Raw genomic sequence first — 23,263 nt, forward strand, 5'->3', positions numbered from 1 at the left:
TTTTCAGTATTTAGTTTTTAGTTGTAGTTGGACACAATACCTTTATTTTGCTTGTTTACTTTTATGTGGTATTGAGAATTGAACTCGGGCCTCGCATGTGCTGGGTGACTACTGCTAAGCCACAACTCCAGCCCCAATATCTTTATTTTATTTGTTGTTTGTTGTTTTTTTTTTTGATTTTTTTTTTATACAAAGTATATTCATACCAATTCGTGTACTTTGGATAATAATCATCATCACATTCCACCATCATTTATAACCCAATGCCCCCTTGTTTATTTTTTATGTGATGTTGAGGATTGAACCCAGCTTCTCACATTTGCTAGGCAAGCCCTCTATCACTGAGCCACAACCGCAGCACCCCCAGCTGACTTTTTTTTTTTAAATTTTTGTAGTTGTAGATAGACAGCATACATTTATTTTATTTGTTTATTTTTATGTGGTGCTGAGGATCCAACCCAGTGCCTCACACGTGCTAGGATAAGTACTCCACCACTGAGCTACAGCCTCAGCCCCGCTAACTGACTTTTATGAAATATCATTTTTACTTGAAAGGGCATACTGTGGTTATTCAAACTTGATTATTCAGTATTTTGGCAGATATTTTCCTGAAAATGAATGAAGTGAGCCTGTCACTTCGAGGAAAAGAACTGACAATGCTTGTTGCCATTGAATTATTGTTTTGAAAAATTTGTGTTTACTATTGTGAGCTTAATAGCTTCCCAAAATTTAAGACAGTTCTGATGAGATCAGTGAGTGTTCATGAATATGATATTTTTTACTTTATACAATGAAATGTATTATAATTTGAAAGAATTATGTATATATAACTCATTAAAATTTTCTCAGTGATCAATGCAGGATGTATAAGGTCATGTGTAGATAAATAATTGATTTAAAGTACAAGCTAAACCAGTGGATTTTGATGTAAGACAATATGAAAAGTTCACTGGTATGCTTTTAGATTTCACAATGTGACTAACCATTAATATACTTTTGACACAGTGTCAGATGGTTATATTCACAGTTATCTGCTATTAAAGTACTTCTACCTTTTCAACTATCTCTTTGTAGGTTTGAACTTTTTTTCATGTACTTCAACTAAAATTAGAACAGATGAATACAGAAGTAGATATGAGAATTCAGTTCTTAAGTCAGATACATTTTACATTTGTAAAGTTAGAAAACAATGCTATTCTTTTCTTTTTTTGTTTTGGAAAATAGTTATTTTTATAAAATTAAGTGATTTACGTTAATATGGGGTTGTTTTACAATGAATTATTAAATAACTTTTAGTTTTAATATTAATCAATGGATGTACCATGTAAATAAAAGCTCTTTTTAGTCCTTAACTTATCTATTTATTTATTTTAGTATAGGGATAGAATCTAGGGCCCTTCTACATTTCTACTACTGAGCTATTATACCTGCCACCCCAGTAGTAATTCTCAGTTTTCAATATGAGGAAGAAAAGGTTGAGAACTTCTGTTTTTAAGAGTTAAATATGATTTTTTTACCTATTTCTTTTCAAGTATTTTAAAATGTCATTTGTTTTGGTATTCTTATTTCCTTTAATCTTGTAAGAATAAGAGTTTATACATAAAATTTAATTTTGTGGACCATTTGACTTGTTGGATGCTAGTGGCTGAATTATAATGTCTTGTCTTTTTGTTTGCTATAGGCAGGTCTAATTCATTTCTAGATTAAGTGTGAGATGTTAAAACTATTAATTCCCCCTATCTACCATCCATGGTTCAGGGTTGACTATAATTCCTTTCTCTTTCTGATTCTGTTGATAGTTGAATTGCTAACCAAACATAGATCTGGAAAAGGAACCAGTAAGCAATAAAGTCTTTGTACATCACTATCATTCCGCCTTCCCTGGTGACATGTGTTCGTGTGTCATGGTGACATGTGTTTCCTGCCCACCTGTGCTCTTTCCAGGCTTTTGTGCTAGCTGTGCCACTATCCCCCTTCTCCTTTAGGTCTTTAGTGAGTTAATGGCTGTGATAATAATTTGTGTTTGAATAAGATAGCAATCAAAATAAAAAATGGTCTTTCTCTGACATAGCAGATAATTATGACAGTTATTTTTTAGGTTTTTTTTTTTCTTTTCTTTTGATGATTTAGAGAAGTGAACCCTTCTGTGCTACCAGAATGGCTATGGCATCATTATTTAATTTGGATAATCTCAGAGTGACCAGCCTCATTAGATCTCCTTGTTCTTACTGTCCCCCAAATGATTACTCTACCTTTAAAATTTCTGTCTTGAGGAAATTGAAGATTTAAGATAACAGGTCATCTCTCAGCAGTTGTCTTGGCAAGTAGAGTTAAGAATTGCTGAGAATTTATGCTGCCACCATCTCTGTCCAGATTTTCTCAGTAAAATACTTTAGAGAATGAGTCTTTGATGTTTCCTAGAATTTTGAACAGAATGAAAAGATTTCCTGAGTTCTTTTTTAAAAATACAAGTTGAAAGAAAAAAATAGGCAACTTTCAGTTGATTTCGTACCTATGATACACCTGTGTAGAGACAGTATGGTTTTATGGGAGGAACATAGAGCTGGGTGTTAGGAAGTTGGGGTTCCTGTCTTCTTTGTTTCCTGTGGTAGCAAGCATGAGTAAACCACCTAACCTTCCCTGCTCCTATAAATAAGAATCTGTAGAGCATTTTAAGAGTTCCATTCCAACAGCTTTTGTAAAGAATGCAGGTACAAAGTCATAAAGACAAACACCAACACAGTAACAGACCTTTAAAGACAACTGTAAAGTGGCCTATCTATCCTAATTAGAAATATTAGGAAAGAACAATGTATATCCTAAACCCTTTGTAACACAATGTGTTTGTCTATAAAACAACAAGCAGGGTCTGGGGTTTTGGCTCAGTGGTAGAGCACTTGCCTAGCATGTGTAAGGCATTGGGTTCCATCCTTAGCACCACATGTGTCTATCTACAACTAAAAAAATATTTTTTTTAAAAGATAAAATAGTTTAAAAAAAAAAAACAACAAGCATTAGTTAGGTAGTTTAATTCACACATGTACCAGTAGCCACTTAAACAAAATGAAAAAATAATATAGAATATAGCATAAATACTGTCTATTGAATTCTCTTGACCCCTTGTAGTTTACATCTCCAAAAGAAATACATAAAAAAATATTTCAGAAGCTGTTCTATGATAATTTTGGGATTCTGTATGACTTCAGTGTTTTAAATAGAATTATAAGAGCCGGTCTGTAAAAGTCACATTTAAGAAAAATACATATCAGGGGCTGAGGCTGTAGTTCAGTGGTAAAGTGCTTGCCTAGCATGTGTGAGGCACTGGGTTTGGTCCTCAGCACCACATAAAAATAAAAAATAACATAATTTTTAAAAACTTGTTTTATACAGCTAACAAAAATTTTTTTATTTTTATTTATTTTTTTATTTTTTATTTTTTTTAAAGAGAGAGTGAGAGAGAGGAGAGAGAGAGAGAGAGAGAGAGAGAGAGAGAGAGAGAGGGAGAGAATTTTTAATATTTATTTTTTAGTTCTCGGCGGACACAACATCTTTGTTGGTATGTGGTGCTGAGGATCAAACCCGGGCTGCACGCATGCCAGGCGAGCGCGCTACCGCCTGAGCCACATTCCCAGCCCACAAAATTTTTTTTAAAAAATGAAAAAAGGGGCTGGGGTTGTGGCTCATCGGTAGAGTGCTCGCCTGGCACGTGTGGGGCCCTGGGTTCGATCCTTAACACCATATTAAAATAAATGTATTGGGTCTAATTAAAACTAAAAAATAATTTAAAAAAAATGAAAAAAAAAGATAAGGTACTGTGCTAATCAGCTGTTTGTTACTGTGACCAAAATGCCTGACATAAACAACTTAAAGGAAAACTTGTTTTGACTCATAGTTTCAGAACGTTTAATTTATGGTTGGCTGACTCCACTGCTTTGAGCCTGAGATGAGGCAAAGCATTATGGCAGGAGGGCATGGCAGAGAAAAGCTGTTCACCTCATGGTGGCTGGGAAACTGGGCAGGGGAGGGGAGGAGTGTGCATGTACCAAGGATAAGAAATAGAAATACTCTTCCAGGACCTACCTTCTAATCCATTACTAGATGAATCTATTAATGAATCCATTAATAGATAAGAGCCCTCATGATCCAGTCACTTCCCCAAAACCCTACCTCTGAACACTACTGCATTGAGGAACAAGCCTACACATGAGTCTTTAGAAGGTGTTCCAGATCCACACCATTATAGGTCGATACACAAATCTGAGCTATACTGACACATAGTACATTTCTGTTACTTTTTCTGTAACATCTTTTAAACTTTTATTTTCCTCATCTAAAGTGAGGATAATAATTGTGTATACTGTTATTACATACTATTAAATATAATGTTACCTTATGATGTTGAGATTAAGTAAGATAATACATATCATTGCTTAGCATTCAGCCTAACACATAGTAAGTAAGCACTCAGGTATTTATTAATATTGTCACTGTTTGGGTTCTTGACTGGTAAGAACTGTGTTATAGCAGTTTGGGTCCTAACTCTATTTATTATGCATGCATACAGGCATTTTGAAACAATGCTTAGCCAGCTTTTTTACTCCCAGAACATTAGGAAAGATAAAAAAATGAACTGGATATTATTACCAAGGAATATGTTACAGAGATTAAGGTGAGGAGATGGATCACTGAGTTTTCTTGACTGAATTTTACATGTTGTGAATTCCTTGAACTATATCCATAATTCAGTTAAAAAGGAGTTAAAATGAGCTGGGTGTAGTGGTGCATGACTGTAATCCCAGAGGCTTGGGAGGCTGAGTCAGGATGATTGCAAATTCAAAGCCAGCCTCAGCAACTTAGCAAGACCTTGTCTCAAATAAAAATGAAAAACATTTAAAAGGGCTGGGATGGGGGACAGCTAGGGATGTAACTCTGTAGTTAAAGTGCCCCTGGTTCAATCCCGTACCAAGAAAAAAAAAAGTTAAAATGGCCTAGGTTTTCATATGTACTTCTAAAAAAGGAGTTTTGTTTTCTCCCATCCTCCCCCCTCTTGCCAGAAAAATTTCATTAAAATGAAGGAGATAGATAGATTTTGGAGATGAGTTATTCTATTCATATTCTTTATAAATAAATCCAGGAACACTAAAGTCTTACTGCCTCCGTGCTCACCCCTAAAAAGGTGTGGAAAAAATGGATTCTATTTCTAATAGTATTGCTTTATTTTTTTTTGGGGGGGGTGCTGGGGATGGAACCCAGGGCCTTGTGTATATGAAACAAGCACTTTACCAACTGACCTAAATCTCTAGCTGAAAAATAGATTCTCTTCTGATAGCTGCTTCATTGAAGTTGTTTTTTATGCTTTTGTTATATGACTAACGTGAAGATAAAAATCCTGTTATGGGGATTGGGGTTGTAGCTCAGTGGTAGAGCACTTGCTTAGCGTGTTTGAGGTACTGGGTTCCAGCCTCAGTACAACATAAAAATAAATAAAATAAAGGTATTGTGTCCATCTACAACTAAAAAAGAAAATTATTAAAAAAATTATATTTTCCACTCAGATCTGAGAACTAAAAGAAATAAACCAACAATTTTAGATTTTTCACATACCTATAGTTCCCTTTTATTATTGAGATTAAACCAAAATGAAGTAAATATTTTTTTTAAGTACTTGCAGTATAGGCCAAAGGCCTTATACATACATGTATTATTTCATTTAATCCTTGTTCTAATTCTGTTATTTTTTTAGATTCTCTATTCAACTTATCTAATGTAGTTTAGGTGACAGTTATATTAGCATTTGTGTTTAAGCCTCTTTGAAATATTTTATTGACATTATTTATAGATGTTAAAATTTATCTTTTTAAGCAATTACTGAATTTTGTTAATCTATAACTACCACCATAATCAATTTCTTCAACACTAAACATGTTCTTATATCCTTTTGCAGTCATTTGACTTCCTTAACCTTAGACCCTAGGCAATCAGTAATCTGATTTCTGTTATAATTTTGCATTTTGTAGAATTTAACATAAATAGAATTATATGTTGTTGTTGGTATTTGACTTCTTTAACAATGATTTTAAGATTCATTCATGTTGAATTGCTAAGTCGTGTTTCACAGTAAAGAAATGTCACTGTGTATCCATTCAAAAGTTGGACATTTTGTTTGTTTCCAGTTTGGGGCTATTATAAATAATGTTATGAACATTCACATGTGTATCTTTGTGTAGATTTATATTTTCATTTATTTGGGTAAATAAATATCTGGGAGTAGCCTTGCTGGTCATATAATAAGTGTGTGTTTTTATGAGACACTGACATGTTAATTTTCAAAGTGACTATCATAACCAGAATGCGTGAATTTCAGTTTTTTACATCCTCATCGCACTTAGTATTGTCAGTTCTTTTTAATTTTAGCCATTTTAGTAGGTATGAAGTGATATTTCATTTGTTTCTTGTTCACATTTCCTTGGTAATTAGAAGGTATCTTTTCTTGTAAATGTTTGTATATTTTCTTTTCTGAAATGTTTATCCAAACTTTTGCCCTATTTAAAAGAATCAGTTGTTTGTCCTACTGAGTTGTACTAACAAGACAAGAACTTTGACAGATATGTATTTGGCAAGCATATTCTCTTGGTCTCTTTTCAGCCTTCTCTTTTTCTTAATTGGTTTTTCAAGAAACAGTAGTTATTTGGATGAAGTCTAGCTTGTCAAATTTTTTCTTTTATTGTTTGGGTACCTACTACAACCATTTTTGTTTTGGTTTCTTCTGGGTTTTTGTTTATATATGAGAAGACTGATATACAGAGGTGTTAAGGAATTTGCCCATAGAGAGACAGCGTCAAAGCCAGGATTCAAACCCAGTTTCTCTGAAATTATATTAGATCTTAAGATTTAAAATATAAGCCAAGCCAGGTTCAAGAACAAAGGAGGTCCTAGTCAACAGAATGTGCTAAGTGGCTGCTATATACCAGACATTTTATAAGAATGATACATCATAGTTAATGAAGTTTATCAAAAGCAAAATTAGTGCTGTAGTATGCTTGATATTATGGGCCTAATTCCTATCTTAAAGTTTTATTTATAATTAAAGCTTTGTTTTTAGTTTTTGTGGTACTAGGGATTGAACCCAGGAGAGCTCTGCCTCTAAGATATATTCCCAGCACTGGCCCTCTCCTTTAAAAAGTTTTGCTAAATTGACCAGGATTGTCTCAAACTTGTGATCTTCCTGCCTCAGGCTCCTAGTAGCTAGGATTACAGACATGCATCACTGCACCAGCTGAAGTATTTTTTTTCTCATATACTTTTAAGTCTTGATAACATTATACAACTATGAAAATTCATGTATTAGTAATGAATAACCATGAGGCTAACCCCACACTGAGTTATTTGTGGTTCAGCCAGGTGCTCCCTTTAAGTTTCCATTGCTATTCTTACTCCCACATAAAAATATTCTTAATAAATTGACTTTACATTCAGTTTAGGGAAATGCAGGATTTGTAAGGAAAGATTTTAAGGAAAAATATTTAATTTTTCTAACCCCAAAAAAAATTTGAACCAGAAAAAGATAATATACTTAAAAAAATTACTTTCTTTGGTTTTACCTGGTACTTTACACTTTGAGGAAGCATGATTCCTATTTCTGTTGCTAAGTTGATACCAGGGAAAAGCCAAATTAAGCAGACAGAACTAGTAGACTGAGAGAAGCTAAGGAAACTTCTAACTCTATTTACGTTCAGTATTGCATCATGATTACATTTCTTTATTGTGTACAATCTTGTGTTGTAGTTCTTTGGGAAATAAAAGTGATCAAAATAGGACCTTTGCCTTCAAGCAAGCATTTAATAGTTCACCCTGGCAGAGTTGATGCTATGGCTGTCCTGGAACAGATAATGCCATCATATACATTTTTTTCCCCTGTTTGTTTTAAATTATAAGCTGTGAGGATAGAGAGAAGTCATCCTGTGATCAGTTTCTTAGAATTAGAGAAATGGCAAAAATAGGATGTGGTATTAGAAATTATGAGCACTTTAAAAGTGTTCATAAATTAATTTGTTCAATTTGTGATCGGGTACTTTTGGTAGGGAATGGGGATGATTGTCAGAATCCTTTGCTATTTTAGAAGAAGACCAAATAAAATTTATAAGAGGAAAAATATACAGGAAAAAATAATTTGCTTTATTTATTGCAAACAGAAAAAAGACAATGTCAATTTTATCGGTGATCCAAAATTTTCTGTTTTCAATGTACAAAATACTAGTAAAATACACAGATAGTTAAAATAGAAATCTGATGTTGATGCTCAGTCCTAGAAATCCATCAGTGAAAGAGAAGCAGGAATGAATCAGATGCTTTTGGTGGGGGGATACTGGGAATTGAACTCAGGGGCACTTGACCACTGAGCCTCATCCCTAGCCCTATTTTGTATTTTATTGAGAGACAGGGTCTCACTGAGTTGCTTAGAGCCTTGCTAAGTTGCTGAAACTGGCTTTGAGCTCGTCCTGCCTAGCCTCCTGAGCTGCTGGGATTACAGGCGTGTGCCACAACACCTGACTAGCATTTTTTTTTAAATATTTATTTTTTAGTCGTCGTTGGACACAATACCTTTATTTATTTATTTCTATGTGGTGCTGAGGATCGAACTCAGGGCCTCGTACATGCTAGGCGAGCGCTCCGCCACTGAGCTACATCGCAGGTCTCCTAACTAGCATTTTTAATTACTTGAAACTTACTAAGAATTAACTTTGAGTTTACCAACTTTTGTTTTTTGATAGAAAATATTTTATAATAAAAATATTTCTTTCCTGTTCTCCTTTTCTAACCCTTTATGAAAAATTAAACTTTTCTCTGTTTAATACTATATAATTTTCATTATACAGTGTTTTAAATTTTCTTATATTTCAAGTGTAAACATATGTTTAATAATCCATACTTTTCAACAAGGGTGCCAGGACCATTTTGGGAGAAAGGACAGTCTTTTCAACAAATGATGCAGAGGAAACTTAATTTAACTTATATTTAACTTTTCTAACCCTCCTCAAAAGTGTAAGGTGGTAGTTGTGGCTCAGTGGTAGAATGCTCACCTAGTGCTGGGTTCAGTCTTCAATACTACATAAAAATAAATAAATAAAGTATTGTGTCCAACTACAAAAAATAAATATTTAAAAAAAAGTTTAAGTCAGATAGTAAACCTTAAAAAAGTATTTTCATTGGTTTTACCTGATTCTTTACAATCAAAGAAGAATGATTTGATCCCTACCTTACTTGATATGCAAAAATTAACTAAAAATGGTTCAAAGACCAAGTGTAAGACCTAGAAGTATAAAACTCCCAAAAGAAAACAGGGAAAGCTTTATGATATTGGATTTAGCAGTAGTTTCTTGGAAATGACAACAAAAGCAGAAACAACAAAAATCTGTTTTAAAATAGATAAATTGGGCTACTTTAGAATTTTAAATTTCTGTGTGTCAAAGAATACAACAGAATGAAAGGCAACCTACAGAATGGGAGAGAAATGTTTATAAACCATATATCTGATAAGGGGTTAATATCCAAAATACATGAAGAAGTTTTACAACTCATTTTTTTTTTAATTAAAAAAATGGTTAGCTGGGTGCAGTGGCACACAATTGTAGTCCTAGCTACTTTAAAAGGCTGAGGCAGGAGGATGGAAAGTTTGAGGCCAGTCTAGCCAACTTAGTGAGACCCTATCTGAAAATAAAAAATGAAAAGTATTGGGATACTTCTCAGTGATAAAATGCTTACCTAGCATGTTTTAAGGCCCAAGGTTCAATCTTCAGTAACCCCGCCCCTCAAAAAAAAAAAGAATTTAAATAAACACTAAAAACATGGACAAAGGAATAGAGTAGACATTTCTCCAAAAGGGTTATTCAAAAGATTCACCATCATAAGGGAAATTTAGTACAATCACAATGCAAATCTTATTAGGATGGATACTAAAGTAAGTATAAGGGTAAGTGAATGAATGAATAAACTAATAAATAAATGAAAGCTGGTAAGGATATGGAGAAATAGAATCCTTTAAACCTTTCTACACTGTTGTTGGAAATGTAAAAAGAGTACAGCCTCTATGAAAAATAGTGCAGCATTTCTCCCCCCACACACACAAAAAAATTAAAAATAGGGTCTTGAAGAGATATTTGTACACTTATGTTCACGGTAGCATTATTCACAACAGTTAAAAGGTGGAAGCAACTCAAGTGTCCATTGTCAGATGAATGGATGGACAAAATATGATATATACATACATGTAATATTATTCAGTCTTAAAATAGGAGATAGTGACACATGCAACAGCATGGATGAATCTCGTGGACATTAGGGCAAGTGAAATAATAAGCCAGACACAAAAGACAAATACTGTGATTCCATTTATATGAGGTATCTAGAGTAGTCAGATTCATAAAAACAGAAAATATAATGGTGATTGCCAATGATTAATGGAAGGAGGAAATGGGGAATTGTTTAATGGGTATAAAATTTCGAATTTGCTTATAAGTGGTATGGGATCAAATAAAAGTGTCTGCACAGCAAAGGAAACAAGATCATAAAGAGAGAGCCTACTGAATGGGAGCAGATCTTTGCCTCCTGCTTCTCAGAGCATTCATATCCAGAAAATATAAAGGACTCAAAACTTAACATAAAAACAAAAAACCCTAATTACCCATTTAATAAATGGGGAAATAGCTAAACAGATACTTCTCAAAAGAAGAAATACAAATGGCCAACACATATAAAAAAAAACGTTCAACGTCACTAGCAATTAGGGAAATGCAAATCACGTTACACAGAGGGCTGGTGTTGTAGCTCAGTGGCAGCACACTTGTATGTGTGAGGCACTGGGTTCACTCCTCAGCATTACATAGAAATAAATAAAATAAAGGTATTGTGTCCATCTATAATTAAGAAAAATTTAAAAAAAACTACATAGATTTCATCTCTCTCCCGTCAGAATGGCAGTTATCAAGAATATAAGTAATAAATGTTGGAAAGGATGTGGGAGAAAAGATACACTCATACATTGTTGGTGGGATTGCAAATTAGTGCAACCACTCTAGAAAGCAGTATGGAGATTCCTAAAAAAAGAAAGAAAGAAAAAAAAAGAAATGTAGGTGGTTACCCTAAAACCTAACTATACCACTCCTTGTTATGTATTTAAAAGATAGAATCAGCATACTATAGGGATGCAGCCACATTCGTGTTTATAGCAAGATAATTCACGATAACCAAGCTATGGAACCAACTTCATGTCTGTCAACAGCTAAATGGATAAAGAAAATATGGTCTGTATACCCAATGGAGTATTACTCAGCCATAAAAAAAATTATGGCATTTGCCAGTAAATTAATGGATCTGGAGACCATCATGCTATTGAAAATAAGCCAGACTCAGAAAGTCAAAGGTCAAAAAAAAATTTTTTTAATATGTGGAAGCCAATCCAAAATAAAGAGAAAAGAAAAGAGCAGGGAGGAATTCCATGAAAATAGAAGAAAGATCAGTGGAGTAGAGGAAGGGAATATAGGGGGACAGGTTAAGGGAAGAACAGTGAAATGAACCTGATCTAACTTTCCTATAGACATATATGAATATACCACAGTTAATCTCTCCTTTATATATATCTACAAGGTACTGATTTTTTTAAAAAACTACAACTAAAAATAAGTAAATAGCAGAACTGTAAAGAAAACAAGGAAGGGAGGGAAAGGGGAAGTACTATGGACTGAATTATACCAAATTATGTTTCATGCTTTTATAATTATGTCAAAATGAATACTAATGTGGAGCTGGGTGCACTGGTGCATACCTGTAATCCCAGCAACTCCAGAGGCTGAGGCAGGAGGATCACAATTCAGTGCCAACCTCAACAACTTTGTGAATCCTTGAGCAACTTAATGAGACCCTGTCTTAAAATAAAAAGGGCCGGGGATGTGACTCAGTGGTTAAGCCCCTCTAGGTTCAATTCCTTGTACCAATAGTAATATAATAATTAATAAATAAAAAAGGGTTGGGGATGTGGCTAAATGGTTAAGTGCCCTGGGTTCAATCCCCAGTACAAAAAAAAAAAAAAAAAAAAGATCCATAACTAAAAATAACTAATAAGCATCCACTGGGGAAAAACTTTTCAGATTAGGATAATAAATTTTTATCATGATTAAACCTTTTTTAGTCAATAAAGAAAATAGTTATATAGTCAAAATGTCCTAGTCACTCTGGTCTTTATTATGAGTGAAAGTGTTGGGTGATTAAATTAAAATGTTTGGAGGGGTATGATTTTTTAAAATCAGAATATATAATGGACTATATTAGAATACCAGGCTAATGGAATATATTATACAGTACTGTAGAAGAAAGCAAAAATATAGTGGATTGCTTTTTTTTTTTTTTAATAATGGTGCTGGGGATTGAACCCAGGGCCTTGTACATGTGAGGCAAGCACTCTTATCAGCTAAGCTATATCCCCAGCCCCTAGTGCATTGCTTTTTTTGTGGGGAGTGAGTGAGATCGGGAAGTAAACTCAGGTGTGCTCAACCACTGAGCCACATCCCCAGCCCTAATTTGTATTTAGAGACAAGGTCTCACTGAGTTGCTTAGTGCCTCGGTGGTGCCGATGTTGGCTTTGAACTCTTCATCTTCCTGCCTCCACCTCCCAAGCCACTGGGATTACAGGTGTGTACCACTGTGCCCGTCTAGTGCATTGCTTTTATACTGCATTTTGTGTACTTTTAAACTCCCCTGCTTCCCCACCCCCCCGCCCACTCCTGGTACTGGGGATTGAACCCAGGGGCTGTTGAGCTATATGCCCAAAACGGTTTTTTAAAAATTAATTAATTTACTAGTTCTAATCGGCTACACTTGACAGTAGAAAGCTCTTCGATTCATTGTATACAAATGGAGCAGAATTTTTCACTTCTGGTTGTGCATGAAGTAAAGTCACACCCAAAGCATTTTAAGATATAATTTTTTGAGATAGTTAAGTTGCCTGGGCAGGCTTTGAATTTGAAATCCTGCATTATTCAGGGTTACAGGAATGTACCAATCCACTGACAACTTTTAAACTTTTTAAATTGTCAGTAGTTATATAGACATTAAAAAGTATGTAAACTTAGGGGATAGCTACATTTTACATTTATGTATCTTATTTCATATTCTTTTTTTTTCAAATAAAGACTCTCTTTTTTTTTTTAAGAGAGAGAGAGAGAGAGAATATTTAATATTTATTTTTTAGTTTTTGGCGGACACAACATCTTTGTTTGTATGTGGTACTGAGGATCGAACCCAGGCAGCACACATGCCAGGCGAGTGCGCTACCACTTGAGCCACGACCTGGGCCTATTTCATATTCTTTTACAAATGGAATAGGACTTTTAAAATTGATAAAGTAAATTGTGTTTGAGCTAGTAAAATTGAAGTCCAGATCAATTGTAAGAATAAATTGTGTTTGTGTATTTTTGGTGTATTTTACCAACAGCTAAATCCTAAAGATAAAAATCTTCAAAAGGTTTATGCTTCTGTCCTGGCAATTCTGTTTCTAAGAGTTTAGCCTAGGTAATATAGTAGAAGCTGCTTAATCAACTCCACACTTACTAATGCTTTCATTATTTTGCAAATATCCTGAGTAATACAGCTGGTTACCCACTCTGCGGTGTGGTCCCACATTCTGCTCCCACCAGTTGTGTGGACCTTGTCCATGCCCTGCAGCCACATCGTAGTTGAACAAGTTTAGTTCATTACTTACCAGGGAGGACAGTATACCATGGGAAACAGCAGCATGTCTAAGTATGAAGAAAAGAAATTTTTAAAAAGTTTGGGGAATTCTAAGGAAGCAGGGCTTTGTTTTGTATTGGACACTGTTAGGATATAGGATGATTCTATGTTTAAGTGTCTTAATAAATTTTATTAAAAGAGGTTGGGCTGGAGTAGAGGAAAGCTTAAAATTCTGACTGGTAAAGAAACAGCAGTCACTCATATTAGCCAGGAGAGGGGGGTGTTTGGCATTTTGTAGGGTGCAGGGTGACCTTATTTTTTTTTGTCCGGGCTTAGACAAAGTTTAGAAGTGTTTTGTCTCAATTTACCTTTGTATCTGAGTGAACTTGTCTGATAGTGATGTTTTGTCACATTGTTCATGTCCAATAGGAGAGTAATACGGCCTCCCATGCCAGCTTTGAATAATACTAAGGCCTACAGCTGGATGTCTGAGCAGTTTCCAGATGTCAGGGACTGCTTTTTTGCCTTCTCAGACTCATTAAGAATCACTTGAAATCTGTTTATACCTATAGTACTTTCAGTAATTTATATAGTTTCATTAAATAGTATATAGAACACTGGAATTATTATAAAAAGAAAAGAATTATCTACAAAAACCAGGTTGAATGTTTTAGAAAGATTTAGTAAGGCAAAATGCTAAAAGTGTGGGGCTGGGGTTTTGGCTCAGTGTTAGGGTGTTTGCCCAGCATGTGTGAAGCACTAGGTTCGATTTTCAGCACTACATATAAATAAATGAATAAAATAAAGCCTACCAACAGCTAGAAATACATGTTAAAAAATGCTAAAAGTGTTTTTTTAAATGGCTGTTGAATTAGGGATGGGCAGGCAAAATGGCCTTTCAGAATTTGTTGTTAACCAGACGGATCCTACATGTCGATTACTTTACATACTATCTTCTTTTTTTTTTTTTTTAAGAGAGAGAGAGAATTTTTTAAATATTTATTGTTTAGTTTTCGGGGGACACAACATCTTTGTTTGTATGTGGTGCTGAGGATCGAACCCGGGCCCACGCATGCCAGGCGAGCGCGCTACCGCTTGAGCCACATCCCCAGCCCCAGACATACTATCTTCTGAGTCTTGCTTCACCTTAGAGAAACTCGCATTGTAACAAGTGAAATTTATTCACTTCCCAAGTTTTAATTCAATCCAAAATACAGTACAAAAAGAAAGGCATCTGAGACCAATCAAAACAAAATCTTTATTCTCCTTAGATTATTTTTTTTCTTCTTCAGGATAAAAAGCAGGTAAATAATTGGGATATTAAAGAAACTTAAATTTTAAATTGCAAGTGATATATTATAAGTGTGATTTATATAGTAAAGATGATATGGGGGCTGGGGTTCTGGCTCAGTGGTAGAGGACTTACCTTGCACATGTGAGACACTGGGTTCAATCCTCAACACCACATAAAAATAAATAAAAAGATATTGTGTCCCTCTATAATTAAAAAAAGAAAAGTTAAAAAAAAAAAAAAGATGATATGGAACTCTTGTTCTTAAAGAGCCTTAAAGACATCCTTGGCCTTTAACATACACATGAATTGATCCACTTTATATGTTTTAAATTTTAAAAGTTTGTATGGTTCCTTGCTTAAAGCAATATTTTAAATTAACCTACAACCATTCCTGATTGTGTCAAGTCAGAGGCTTTTACTATACAAAGAAATTTATGTAGCAATTTAGGTGTAAAATTTTCATTGGAATTTGATAATTGTTAAAGATAAAGACAATATGGTATTTTCAAAAGATAGAATAGTATATAGTTATTAAGTCGTGTTTTTAGATATTTATTATAAGAAAAATGCTCATATAATCTGAAATATGAAGAGTGGGCTATAAAACCATGTAAAATTATGACTGCAGCTTTAAGAATGGGCATCTAAATATTTAATATGCAAAGTATACATATATAATTAAAAGGAAATGAATCCAGGAATTGATAGAAGTTTCCCCAGATGCTAGAATTTCAGAGGGTTTTTAATTGTATCTTCTGTGCTTTCCTGATAGTCTGTAAGTATGTATTATTTTTCAAAAACCAGGGGGAAATGTTCTTTAAGAGCCCCAATGTTTGTGGGTTTTTTTTATTTATTTTTTTTAGTTTTTTTTTTAATATTTATTTATTTAGTTAGTTCTCTGCGGACACAACATCTTTGTTGGTATGTGGTGCTGAGGATCGAACCCGGGCCGCACGCATGCCAGGCGAGCGCGCTACCGCTTGAGCCACATCCCCAGCCCCTGTTTGTGGGTTTTAGAAATGTACTTGTGTTACTATGAGTCTGACTCTTTGCTCAGTGTGTTTCGTCCATTTCTGAAGCTTTGTGTAAAAGAACTATTAAGGTTGCCAGTGTTCTTTAATGTTCCAAAGAAGAAGAGCAAAAAGTACTGGCATGATTTCTTTAGTGTGGGGCTCCTTTGGGTTTAATTGACAGGCTGGTGTTTCAAACTTCTAAGGTCTAATATGGATAAGGCCTTTTTTGCCTGCCCTCACCTGACCAGGCAGAATTAATCACCCCTTCTCTGTGCCTGTGTTAATACTCTTATTTTAGTGCTTTCCATGTTTTGTTAAAAAACAAAAACCAAAAAAACAATGCACATATGTATCTTCCCCCCACCCCAGCCATACTACATTGCATGTTCCCTGAAAGGAAGAAGGGAATGACCTATCTTTGTATTCTTAGTACAAAACACAGACCTTTGCTTCTCAGTAATTGGCCAAGTGTCTTGAGCAAATACACAATAGTACCTCCTCCAATGTGCAAATTTCCCGAAGGAGCATATAAGGAATTTGTCTTAACATATCAGTTATAATTTAGAAGAGCAGAGGTTTTCAGTGCTAAACCACAGCACAGTGAAGAGTATCAGTGAAAGGAAAGCAGCCTATCAACAGCAGACTTTGAGTTTCTTCTGAGGATTGTGGATTGTTTTCACAACAGAACTACATGTGGTGAGCATATAAATTGATGTGGCTATTTTGGAAAGGCACTTGAGCAATATCTGTCAAATATAAAATGCATGTCACCTTTGCATTTGTAGGAATTTAGCCTCTAAATACACTTTTCATAAATAGTCATGGGCAATACTCATTAGAGGCTATTGTTTGTAATATGTTTCTGAGTAGGAGATTGTAATGTTACACAGAATATTAGCAAATGAGATTATATCTGTGATGGGGGTGAAAACGATGACGACCCTGGCTTTTCTTTATTAAAATACATATTATAGCCAGTTGTGGTGGTGTGCACCTATAGTCCCAGCTACGAGAGGCTGAGGCAGGAGGATCACTTGAGCCCGAGTTCAAAACTAGCCTTGACAACATAGCAAGATTCTATCTCTAACAAGAACAGAAATAAAAATAAGCATCATATGCCAGGCTGTGTGCCATTCATTTGACATGTTTTATCTAGTAATTCTTATTACAACCATATGGAAGAAACGGTCACCTGTTTTGCAAATGAGGAAACTGACCCCACAGAGATTAAATAACTTGCACAACAGCTAGTAAAGGGCAGACCTGATATTCAGTCTAGCACTTTTAATCGCTAAAATGCATGTTGTCCACTCTACTGATGGAGAAGAATATATTAAGTGAAAAGCAGTTTAGGATGGGGAGGGAGAAAAGCAGTTCAGTATTGAATGTATAGTATACTATCATATGTTTTTAATTTTTAAAAAAGTGATAGCACACACTGGAAGTAAACACAACAGAAGCTTTTTACAAGAAGAGATAAATGACCTTTTACCAATATATGTATTTTTTTCTTTTGTGTTTTGATAGCAGATATGTATTACTTATGTAAAATTTTAACTAAAGTAAGTGGAGGTAACATTTCAAAAAATTCTAGTATTTAATGAAGACTAAGCTGAAATCAACCAATAAGTGCTTTGTTCATTCCTACTTACATAACTTTATGTTGGGTTCTCCTTATTCTAATGACCTACCTTCAGCTCTCAATCCAAGATAACAGTTAACTTCCAAATTCACTTCTGCAGTTCATAGCTTATCTTATCCTACTTTGAGTGTTTGATTCACATAGCACAAGTATAAATTTTTATTCTTTTAAATTACTTTCATTTTCCCCAAAGAGTTTGAGACTGCTTACAGTAAGATAGTTATAAATGTACATGATAAAACTGTAAATATTGAGATTACAATTATGTAGTCTTAGCAGAGTTCTACATTTAACTTTTAAGTTTCCTGAAATTGCAAAAAAGTAAAGGATTTTGATTTTTGTGTGTGTGTTTGTATGCATGTATACTACTAGGGATTGAGGCCCAGGGGCATTTAACCACTGAGCCATATCCTCAGCCCTTTTTTATATTTTATTTAGAGACAGGGTCTTGCTTAGTTGTTTAGGGCCTTGCTAAGTTTGCTGAGACTAGCTTTGAACTTGTGATCTTCCTGCTTCAGCCTCCCACACTGCTGGGATTACAGGCGTTTGCCAGCATACCCAGCAGTATTATGAATTATTATTATTTGATAAGAGGACACACACTTTTTTGTCTGAAGAAACAGTTTTTTCTGATTCTAAATTTTTAGAAAAATTTGTTTCTTGGACCCTTTTATACAATTTATACTTTTTTAGTTGTTTTGTGATTTTGTTTTTTTTCTCCCCAACTAAATTATAAGCTTCCTTAGGACAAACTCCTTTTTCCATACTATTTTTGTTCCATCTCTGCCTAGAAAACATGCACTTATTATTATGGCTGAAAGGAACAGTTGCAGCACAGCCACATTTCATGGATTATGTTACCACTACTTTTCAAAGACTTGATCTTTGATACCACTTTCATCCTCCTCAGCAGGGAATCTTCTCTGATAGTCTTCCAAAAAAATCATAATTTATTTCTTTGCATGTAGCTTTTACTTAGTTCTGTCTTACAACCCATAATTTCTAGCCAAGTACACAGTGTGAAAAATTGGAAATTTGTTTGAGCTCTTGTTTTGTGAAAGTCACATCTTTTTAAATATGACCTATACCTTTTCTTTTCTCTTAGGCCAAGTTATCAAGGCATGGGACATTGGGGTGGCTACCATGAAGAAAGGAGAGATCTGCCATTTGCTTTGCAAACCAGAATATGCGTATGGCTCAGCAGGCAGCCTCCCTAAAATTCCCTCGAATGCTACTCTTTTTTTTGAGGCAAGTATATCTCTGAGCCTTGTCAACATCTGTTCTGCTATAGGGTTGCCTTTGAAGCAGCAGTCAATGAATGGAACAAGGAGCTGAGCTTGCTATTGAGAATCAGATCCAACTTATTTATTTTGGAGCTTGGCTTCTTGAATTATTTCCCACAAACTATAGGGATGTGTGCCAGTGCTTTCTTAGAAACGTGTCTCTGGCACAGAAAGGGCATATCCAAATAAACAAAAGACACTAGACTTAAAAATAAAGGTTCTGGACAGAAGTGTAAGTCTGACATACTTAGAAGTACAAGGATGAAAGTGGTGGAGATAAATGTTGAAATATCCCTATACCCAGTTTTAAGTTATTTTCACATCATAAAGTTTTATAAATGTCATAGATCTCTCTTTATTAGAAGCAGCAGGTTGTGATATGCTGTTTTTCCTATTTTGAATTAACTATACATGTTTGTAAAAACCTAATATTAAGAACTGTCCTAACTGGGTGATATACACTTTCAGTCAGTTGTAGGCCAGATTCCTAGGATTTATTCTTATATTTTGAAAATGGAACTTCATAACTTTGGGGTAGAAAAGTGGTGGCCTCAGAGTCAGACATCAAGTTCTGTGCCAGCACCTTGTCACTCTGGCTTTTTGCCCACAAGGCAGTTTTCCTAGTATTTCCTGTCTGTCTTTGCACTGCAGCCCCACAGGATATAGTCCTAGACATTATCATTACACAAAGTTCTTTCCAAGTATTGAAAAGTACAGTGTGTTTTTTTTCCCCTATTTTTCCAATAACAAAGTTTTTTAAAAGTTTTATTTGTAAAATGAAAGAAAAATCAGTTGCCTTTACATATGTTAAATTGGCTTTGTTTGATCCTTTCTCAGCTAAATCTTTTTTCCTTTCTAGATTGAGCTCCTGGATTTCAAAGGAGAGGATTTATTTGAAGATGCAGGCATTATCAGGAGAATCAAACGGAAAGGAGAGGGATATTCAAACCCAAATGAAGGAGCAACTGTAGAAAGTAAGTATAAAACTTGGGTTCTATTTAGTGGATGAAATGGAAATTGTTTTAAAAACTCTATTTATAGAAATAAACATTTAATATACCTCAAGAATAGTTTTAGATTCAACATTTATTTAAATGACTTCATTTAGTAAGTATTAATTTAACGTGTGCATGCCAGGCACCCTGCCAGTCTCTACAAACTCCAAAATGAATAAAAGGCAATTCCATCCATCAAGGAATTCTCAGTCAGGACTCTTTGGGGGTCCCAACAACATATTAATAATCTCACATATTTATTAATTTGTGTCTCACAATAACCTTATGAGATAAGATTTATTATCCCCAGGAGAAAAAAGTGAGTTCAGGGATGTATAAAAATTGCCCAAGCTTACAAAGTTACTAAACAGAACACTGGATTGTAATCCCTTTTAGGACTCTCAAACCCATCTCCCTATGATAACTGATTATTCTTCTTCCCTCCCAGAACACATTGTATATACCACCCTGTGTAGGACATCTTTCTATCTTTCTTTCTTTCAATATTTCAATATTTATTTTTTAGTTTTAGGTGGACACAATATCATTATTTTATTTTTATGTGGTGCTGAGGATCGAACCCAGTGCCCTGCGCATGCCAGGCAAGCGCGCTACCACTTGAGCCACATCCCCAGCCCAGGACATCACTTTATATTACAATGAGTATTTGCCTCTTTCCCCAAGTATTTAGTGAGCATTTGAAAACGAGCATCTTTCTTTATCTTTTTATTTTCAGCATTTGCTTCACATATTTGGTATTTAGTAAAACTTTCTACATGTATAAATGTTTAAAACATACCATTATTGATTTGAATCCTTCAAAAGAGAAACATAAAGAAATACTTGCATTAAAAAAAACTCAAGGCTGGGGTTGTGGGTCAGTGGTAGTGCTCTTGCCTAGCATCTGTGAGGCACTGGGTTCGATTCTCAGCACCACATACAAATAAATAAAATAAAGGTCCACCAACAACTAAGAATAAATAAATAAATAAATATTTAAAAAGAAAGAAAAAGGAAAATTCAAAAGCCTAAAGGTCCACCAACAACTAAAAATAAATAAATATTTAAAAAAGAAAGAAAAAGAAAATTTCAAAAGCCAGGTGCAGTGGTATGCACCTGTAGTCCTGACTACTTGGCAATCTGAGACAGGAGAATTTCTGGAGTCTGACAGTTCAAGACCAACCTGAGCAACATAGCTCATTGTGCTCTATATGTGTACTTTGAATTGAAATGCGTTCTGTCGTGTATAACAAATTAGAATAAATAAATAACATTTTAAAAAATGAAAAAGAAAAAACCCAAATCACTAAATAACATGAACTATTAGTATAAAAGGGTTATTTAAAATAAAGAGTTACCAAATGTATTGGCAATCTCAACAACTTGGAAGGCTGAGGCAAGAGGATCATAAATTCAAGGCACTGAAGTCTGGATAACTTAGCTAGACCCTGTCTCAAAAATTTTTTTAAAAGGCAGGAGCTGGGCACAGTCACACACGCTGGGATTACAGCCTGTAATCCCAATGATTTGGGAGGCAGAGGCTAGCTTTGAATTTGCAATCCACCTGCTCTAAGCAATATAGCGAGACCCTGTCTCTAAATACATTTTAAAAAAAGAGCTGGGGATGTGGCTCAGTGGTTGAGTGCCCTGGGTTCAATCCCTATTATTTAAAACAGTTAACCAAAATAGTTGATGTTCTTGTTTTTTTTTTAAACATTTTTAGTTGTTATGGACCTTTATTTTATTCATTTGTATGTGGTGCTGAGAATTGAACCCAGTGCGTCACACATGCTAGGCAAGTGCCCTACCACTGAGCCACAACTCCAGCCCCGATGTTCTTATTTTTAATAGTGTAGATACTACTTTGGAACTGTATTTCATTTCCGAAGTCTATGTTACATCAAATTTAGTTGTCTTTTTATTGAAAGGAGTTGTAAATATTCAACGAAATATTGTAGTTGAAGTGTTTAGAACATTGTCATTTGTGGTAAGTTTTACACTAAATGAAGAGGTCATCAGATGTATGTCAGAGAAAGAACCCAGGCCAGAAATCAGGAGGTAGGGTTCCAGGTGTAGCTAGACCTCACTTCTGGTCTTTTGACTCCTTTTTAGACATTGAAGTAGGGGTTGGACCTCTGGTTTCTAAGGTTCTACCAGTCCTAAAAATCTGTGATAGAATTCTAAAGGTTTATGAAAGCTATGGGAATGATCAAAAATTGTCTTCACTATTTTAATAGACACTTAAATTTATTTATATCATTTGTTTAATTTTTTATTATAAAAAGTTTCAAATGCATATACAACAGCTTTTTTCCTATGATACAGAAACTCCTCAGATTAAAAACACATTATGAGTTGTTGAACTCATAATGTGTTTTTAAACTGTAGATTTTTGTCAGACAATTATAGACAAGATCACAAAACTGCCACTATAGAGATGACTTTGGAATAGTCGAAATTAGATCTTATTTTTGGTAATACTTTCAATGGGAGTCATATTTAACTGTTTTGAAATAATTTTAGACTTACAGAAAAGTTGCAAAACTCTTACAAAAAGTTCCCTTATGTGCTTCACCCAGCTTCCCCTAATGTTAAGATCTTACCTAACCACAGGACATTTATCAAAATCAGGAAATTAACGTTGATAACAATACTGTTAACTGTCTACAGATCTTACTTTAATCTAACCAATTACCACAATAATGTCCCTTTCTGATCTAGGATCAAATTCAGGATCTAGTAGTATATTTAGTTGTCATGTCCCTATAATTCCCCTCCAGTGTGATAGGTCTTCAGGCTTTGTTTTTCATGACTCTGGCACTTTTGAAGATGACTGGCCTTTGTGTAGAATATCTTTCAGTTTAGTTTCCTCTGATGTTGAGGTTATGCATTTTTGAAAAATATCATAAGAGTGATGTTGTGGGCTGGGGATGTGGATCAAGCGGTAGCGCGCTCGCCTGGCATGCGTGCGGCCCAGGTTCGATCCTCAGCACCACATACCAACAAAGATGTTGTGTCCGCTGAAAACTAAAAAATAAATATTTAAAAAAAAAAAAAAAAGAGTGATGTTGTGCCCTTGTGGGTTCATCATTATCAAGAGGTACATGGTTTTGATGTCTCATTACTGCTGATAACTTAGATCTCTTATTTAAGGTGGAATCTGCCTTGTTTCTCTTCTATTAAAGTTACTATTTTGCACTTTGTAATTACTAAGTATTTCATTAAGAAAAATGCTGACACTGTGCAAGTTGGTTCACATCACACCTTAATATGCTTATTATCATTAATGATTAGCATTATCATATGCTCATCCA

The 23,263-nt window shown here is 34.6% G+C and overlaps 1 protein-coding gene across 2 annotated transcripts in view; it reads left to right on the forward strand.

Annotated features, from left to right (window-relative positions):
- Fkbp5 (FKBP prolyl isomerase 5) overlaps positions 1-23,263 on the forward strand; it is a 111,254-nt gene that overhangs the window by 52,430 nt on the left and 35,561 nt on the right. For both annotated transcript variants that reach the window (XM_026383654.2, XM_026383653.2), the window contains exons 4-5: positions 18,777-18,919; positions 19,814-19,928. In XM_026383654.2, the coding sequence (XP_026239439.2) occupies positions 18,777-18,919; positions 19,814-19,928 (258 nt within the window). The remainder of the gene's footprint in view (positions 1-18,776; positions 18,920-19,813; positions 19,929-23,263) is intronic.

The sequence above is a fragment of the Urocitellus parryii genome, chromosome 8, assembly GCF_045843805.1.
Source record: "Urocitellus parryii isolate mUroPar1 chromosome 8, mUroPar1.hap1, whole genome shotgun sequence".
Lineage (NCBI taxonomy): Eukaryota > Metazoa > Chordata > Mammalia > Rodentia > Sciuridae > Urocitellus > Urocitellus parryii.